Source organism: Zingiber officinale, chromosome 4A, assembly GCF_018446385.1.
Source record: "Zingiber officinale cultivar Zhangliang chromosome 4A, Zo_v1.1, whole genome shotgun sequence".
NCBI lineage: Eukaryota > Viridiplantae > Streptophyta > Magnoliopsida > Zingiberales > Zingiberaceae > Zingiber > Zingiber officinale.
Genome location: NC_055992.1, coordinates 134,992,286 through 134,998,884, shown reverse-complemented (window position 1 = coordinate 134,998,884; position 6,599 = coordinate 134,992,286). Strand labels below are relative to the sequence as shown.

General features: G+C 36.0%; 1 protein-coding gene across 1 annotated transcript; it reads right to left on the bottom strand.

Moving 5' to 3' along the window:
• Positions 1-321: 321 nt before the first annotated feature.
• On the bottom strand, positions 322-6,012 carry LOC121972815 (transcription factor IIIA-like). The gene is made up of 3 exons (XM_042524443.1): positions 5,761-6,012; positions 759-902; positions 322-609 (listed from the first exon to the last, which is right to left on the bottom strand). Exons 1-3 carry the CDS (start codon positions 6,010-6,012, stop codon positions 322-324), a joined length of 684 nt encoding a protein of 227 aa, XP_042380377.1.
• Between the last annotated feature and the right edge of the window lie 587 nt (positions 6,013-6,599).

Sequence of the window (6,599 nt, the reverse complement as noted above, 5' to 3'; positions counted from 1 at the left end):
CACAAATTATATAAATAATCTTCTTACAACAATATCCATAAAATAGCCAAACATTCTTTTTACATCAAAAGCTAGCTAATAGATATCAAAATCAAGGTAGAACATTCTTTTAACACATCAAGGTAGAACCGCACTTCAAATGTAATCTAGCATGCATTCAGCCCACTCGAACCGCACTTCATCAATTTCAACTCTGGAGTACTTGAGATTTGTAAACTGTAAAAACACATAAATAATATATTAGTAAACCAAGACAAAAAATCATAGTTGAAAAAGTAGTAAGAGTACCAGATAACAAGATAACTAATTTGAATGCTTAAATTAGAAGCAAAACTCTGCTTGCACAAAACTCAAATTAGAAGCAAGGAAAAGAGTTGGGTAGAAGGGAAAACGAAACTCTGCTTGCACAAAAACAATCACCTGTTCTATTTCGTCCCACCAGCAAAACTCTGCTTGCATCATGTTCCGGAGAACATTGTACATAAGCGTTGATGCTTGCTCAGGTGAAACAATCCTCTTCCTGCAGAAAGATCCGATAGAAGGACACTTTCTTTTCCGTCCACCTCGTGGCCGTGACTGCCACTGCTCGTCGATTTCTAGGAAGTCACCCTGCAACAAGAAGCTCAAAGCAACTCAGAATTCATGCAAACCTAGATTAAATATTTGTTCAGATTCAAACAAAAATTCAAAATTGAATTTGCTAACATTTCAGATCACCATGTCAAGTCTAGTAGATAAATCTTAGACTAAACACTTACTTGAATGTAACTGTGCACACCAGATTTTTCATGGTTATCCCTGACATGCTTGTAGGGAAATTTCTTCCCACATTCAGAAAATCTACATGCAAATGGACGAAGATTTTGATGGACTGCTTTTATGTGCTGTCTGAGATTTGATACCTGCAAGGCGCAAAAACTATACTTTATAGTTACTAAATAGAAGATTGATTGCTTATCCAGAAATAAATTAAGTGATGCATATGAGAAGAAAAAAAGGGTGATCTTCCAATAAATTGTCCTTATCAACAAGTGTGCATTTATGCAATTAATAATGAATGTGGTAAAAGGCCATTTGAACATCTATTTTAACTGCCTACCACTACAATAAAAATTATTTTTCGCAGCGCGCAAATTCACTTTCCGCAGCGCACATTGCATGCTGCGCAGTTGAAAGCTGTTGAAAGTCCTATATTATTCGCGGCACGCATTGCGCGTTGCAGAAAATACTATCCGCGGCGCGCATTCCGCACCGCGGAAAAGACTATCCGCAGCATGCATTACACGCTATGGATTGTATTTTCTGCGAAATAAAAAATAATATCCGCAGCATGCAATGCACGCCGTAGATAATAGTATCCACGGCACGCAATGCATGCCGCGGAAATAATATCCGCGGCACGCAATGCATGCCGCGGATAGTAATTTCCGCGGCGTGCATTTTGCACTTTGGATACCATTTTCCGCAGCACGCAATGCGTGCCGCGGATAGTCTAATGAATATAAAACAAAATAATTTCATTATGCTAAAACAAATAATAAACATTTCACGATAAATTAAATACAAACCCAATCCACACACAATTAATAAAAGTCATTTCATTATACCAAAAAACAGTTTTAAGATCCAAGAGTAGCTATTACAAACTTCGATTAAAATCCAATCATCACAAACAAGTAGAATATGTATCAATCAGACAAGTACTATAATTTAGATAACCATGTGACCGTACTTCCTATTGCATCATCCAAAAACTGCATTTCATCATTTGGTCGAATTAGGTCCACTTTTTCTACCAAAACCTTGTCAACCCAAACTTTCCAACATGATCCACCAAGAATGACGTGATGCACTTTTGTATTTGGATCTGTGGATGCAATCCGACCTTCAGCAACAACTAGTTCATCAATACACCAATGAAGCAGCTTACATTTAGCATTAATAGGGATATCTCCATGACTCACATTCTTCAAATTTGACTATAAATAAACAATACAAGATTATTAATTCAATCATGTCTAGCAATTATAACAAATTTATGGTTAAAAAAATATATAATTTTAATTACCTGAGAAATATGACCAAAATCACCACTTTTGTTGGCACCAATATTGATATCACTGTTGCTGCCAAATTCATTCCCAACACCACTACAAATGCCACAACTTGCAATCTAATTTAACAACACAATTTATAAGGCACTACCACAACAAATCTACTGATATTTTGAGCTGGAAAATCCAAATTGGATACGCTTCAACTGTTACCGATAAGAATTAAATCCATGTAATTATTTAACAAAGAACATACAAGAAACTAAGACAGGAAAGTGAAACTGTTCGACCAGAAGGAACAACAACTACATAATATCTTTCCGATCTTGTAGCAGCAAATCAAACTCGGAAAAGCAAGTAGCATGGAAGTTCCATCTCAGATATGCCGTTGAGAAGAACTACCTTAGCACAAATCAAGGAGCTTTCTAGATATGTAGCAAGCCAACAGAGACCAAGCCAACACTCAGACGCCATCACAATGCAAGACCAAACACTATTGTGCGGAAAACAATCAAACATGCAAGTTAACTTTTTGATTACCAAGAAAGAAAATCACATATAAAAAATTGATTCCTACGTCATTATATTTTAAACAAATAAATATCATGTATTATTCATACAAGTTTTACAAAACTTGTAATTACAAAACTTGTAATTACAAAACTTGAAAAAACCTATCATTATATTTTAATAGGTAAAGGTAACTGACAAAGTTTTTCCTTGGTATTATGCCCTTCCATCATGTAATTGCCACAAAGTTAATTTTTTTTTTATGGATAACAGTATATAAATATGATTATTCTTCGGCCTGTGCCAAACAGATTTGCTATTGTTATAAGAGAGATAGTTCAATAAACTAGATTGCAAATGAATCATAGAGATTGCAGGAACCTAAGTTGAAAGAAAACGTTTAATATGTCATCAAGATAATATACATACTAAACCTAGAACTCTATCATAGAACAAAACAAAAAAGAAATTTTAAAAAAAAGAAGAAGAAAATAAAGAATGGAAAACCTAGAACTCTATCATAGAACTCTTATCCTAATTGTTAGAAAAAGAGGTAGAAACATGAGAGAATTAGGATATACACAAACCTAAGAGGAGATGAACTCTTATCTATTAGATTCATTCTAAACTAAATAAATCTACACACAATCAACAATTAATTACAACATGTATCAACTAATGATATACCAATCATACTAACTGATCTAGTAATCCAATTAACCCTAATTCCTACACCTTACCTCAAATCACAGCTACTGTTGATGCTGGAACAAGTAGAGCAGAACCAAGAACACCAACAGTACACAAAACCTCACCTCACAGTCGTGCTTGTTGATCCACCACAACACTCAACCTCATTGGAATCAATCGGATCACAACAGGAAGTCAAGCAGGGAGATCACTGATCAATTAACCATCCTTCTAGCCTCTGCCCGACAGCTCAAGAAACACCTCCCTGATACCAACATCTCCAAATATGTAACCTAATTCAACCGAAAAGAAGATGAGGATCGGTAACAGAGAAGAAGACCTAAGCTTACCTCAATCAGTTGTCTCCAGAAGGTATCGCCCAATCCGATCCACTTTGAGGAGCCACGGATCGTTATGTGAAAAGCTCAAGAAGGAGGAAATGAAGGGTAAATCGGTCGGAAACAACCAAAACCAAGCCCTCCACCATGCCCTAGCCACCTAGCCATCGCTGTTCACGCGTAAGAACCGGCCGAGGAAGGGATCGCTCCATCGGAAGAGCTTGGACAGTGTTAGCACCTTCAAGAATCCGGAGATGGTCCTCAGGCGACGCGAAGAGGCCCAGATCGTCGGAAAGCAGTCGCCCTATGTCGGCGTCAGGTGCGTCGGATCTTCCGCGTGAGAGAAGAGAGAGATCAGAGTGAGAAGGAGAAGGGCTTCGGCTGAATCTGAGCTTAAGGGTCGATACCGGTAGAGAAAAGATCGCCGGAGCTGAAGCCTTGCTCCCGTCGGCGTCGATCATCCGCGAGAGAGAACAGAGGAGAGGGAAGTCGGGGTCGCTAGGGGTTGGGGAAGAGAGGTTCAGTGTTTGGGAAAGAAAATAAGGAAAAAGGATTATATAAATAAAACATTTCCTCATTTAAATGGGTATCCCAAACAGGCTTTATCTGTGCCATCAATTCGTCCCCTCAAAACCCGTCGTACGAGCTCCGAAAATTTTCCAGAAAATTTCTAAAAATTTCGGAAAAAATGTATAAGGCTATTTTCCAAATAACCTTATTATTTAAATTTTTCGATATCTTACACGGCGTGTGATGTGAGAAAGAAATGCGATGGCATGCTGGCTTGAGAAAGAACTTCAGCAATGTGCGAAAACCAGATGTGCAGCGTGAGAAGTTTTTCGGCGTCGTAGGGAAAAGTGCGGAGGGTGTGACAAGTGCGGACGAGGGTTTAGATTTTTGCTAAGGCTAATTATTAATACAATAAACTAATTATTAATGGATTAATAATGACATTTATTAGAAATGTCAAGATAAAGGATCTAACATGATATTTTATTTTATTTTTTGTTATTCTTAGATAAATGTCATTATAAGGTATTTATTATGACACTTAGAAATAAGTGTCATTAAGATAATGTCACAATAGATCAATTTTCCTGTAGTGGGAGAGGAAGCGGCGATGACTTCGGCGGGTTTGATCCGGTTTATGTTTTTAACCTAGTGTTTTTTTAATTTTAATTATGTTTTTTTACTTATTGCATTTTTATTTAATTACTTACTTTAAGTTTTTCTTTACTTATTTTTTTAACCACGTTTATTATTGATCGGCTTTTGGGGTTGGATGTATTTTTTTTATTATTTACATATTTTTGTTTAATTTAATTTTTTTAAAGATAACTTTCTTTTAAACTATAATTTTAAAAAAAATTAATGTTGGTCAAAGCATGCTTGGTCAAAACACATTCCTTTTAATCATGGTTGTAAATAATAATTTTTTTTTATTATTATTTTTAAACTAATTGCAGCATGCTGCATGCCGTTAATAATTTTAAAAAGTATTCGTAGTGTGCCTATTTTTGCATGCCGTTATTGTTATTAAATATTTATAGTATTAACGACATACTTTTAATGTGCGCCGTTAATATCTAGACATAATTTTTTTCCTTCTTTAAGTTTATACTATTAACAGCGCGCATCAATATGCACGCTGTTAATAATACTATTAACGGCGTGCTTTTAATATGCGCTGTTAATAACAAGCTGCGAAAAGCTATTTTTGTTGTAGTGTACACACTTCAAACCTCTGTTAAAAAAAGCTCAAATTACCTTTGATCCGTTCATATCTGATAATTGTCTTTGCCTAGGTGTTTTAAGCTTCTGTTAAAAAGGCTCAAATTAGACATCTCCATGATCTTTACCTTTGATCCATTCATATTCAATACTTGTCTCCTAGTTTAAGAACTACTTCTAATACAGGAAAATCAACCTCAATAACAGTTTCAGCATGTCTTAGTCTCTTGCAAAGAGGTTAATCTTCGAACAATGTCCTAACCAAATTCCTGATGGCGCACAAATTGGGATGCAAACATATTATGGTTTTATTTGGTCATGATTTTAACCTCATCCTATTAACTGAAAAAGTGCTACTAGATTGCCTCCAAATAGCAATTAAGCTTTGACTGCCTGAGAGACAGAAAATTGATAACTACACAAAATTCAGGTCTTACATTAGAAAAGGTGCGTTCACAACCTTCAAAGTTACATTTTGTCCTCTCAGTCACCTCACTTGCTTCATGCATGTGTTCATGTCGTTTAATATTCTTCTTCAGCTGTTTTGTTCCACAAATCACACAATCAACATAAAGGTGAGAAGTTTTGATATGTGCTTTAAGGCATTCTACATTTGTGAATGTCTTCATACATCCAGGTTCATTGCTAACGACTTCCACATATTCCAATATATAAACAAATGCTAACATTGAATATATATTCCTTAATTAGCACATAAAACTTTGAACATGCTTTAAATTTCTGAGACACAAGTTTCAATATGAAGATGAATTTGACATGCAATCGAGTACCTGATCAGAAATGTAGTAACGGTTTCCAAACAAAACAAGATGAAAATCATACTTGCGTAACATTGGTGGGATGGAAAGCAAATAGCAGTAGGAGCAGCTTGCTGCAACGACGAACACCAGAGCAATTTCAGATAGTTATATAGCTGAGGTGAAAAACCAAACTTATTATTATCTTTGAATTTAGCGCCATCATATCCTTTCTTGACCTATCTCCTTTGTTGGTAAAATTTGGTTAAACTCCAAGTTGTTCTAAGAGGATTGGAGAGAACTGAACAACACCTGAAATTTCTCCCAATTGATGTTCTCCCAGTTAATTAACTCGACATTCGGTGAAAGAGTGAAAAAGAGACCAATTCCCAGCACAAGCACCAAAACACTACCCTTCATGCAGCCAAAACTACGTGTTAACTTCATCAAAATTGTCTTGCAGTACTTGTCAGCTTCTTTGATGGATGCTACTTGGCTGGGGTCTGTGTTTCTTGACA

Excerpts from the sequence above, each read along its gene's own strand:
- LOC121972815 (XM_042524443.1), bottom strand. The coding sequence starts at position 6,012 with ATGTTAGCATTTGTTTATATATTGGAATATGTGGAAGTCGTTAGCAAT. Across the intron at positions 903-5,760 it reads GTGAACGCACCTTTTCTAAT|GTATCAAATCTCAGACAGCA; the intron begins GTAAGACCTGAA and ends TGCGCCTTGCAG. Across the intron at positions 610-758 it reads GTGTGCACAGTTACATTCAA|GGTGACTTCCTAGAAATCGA; the intron begins GTAAGTGTTTAG and ends TTCTTGTTGCAG.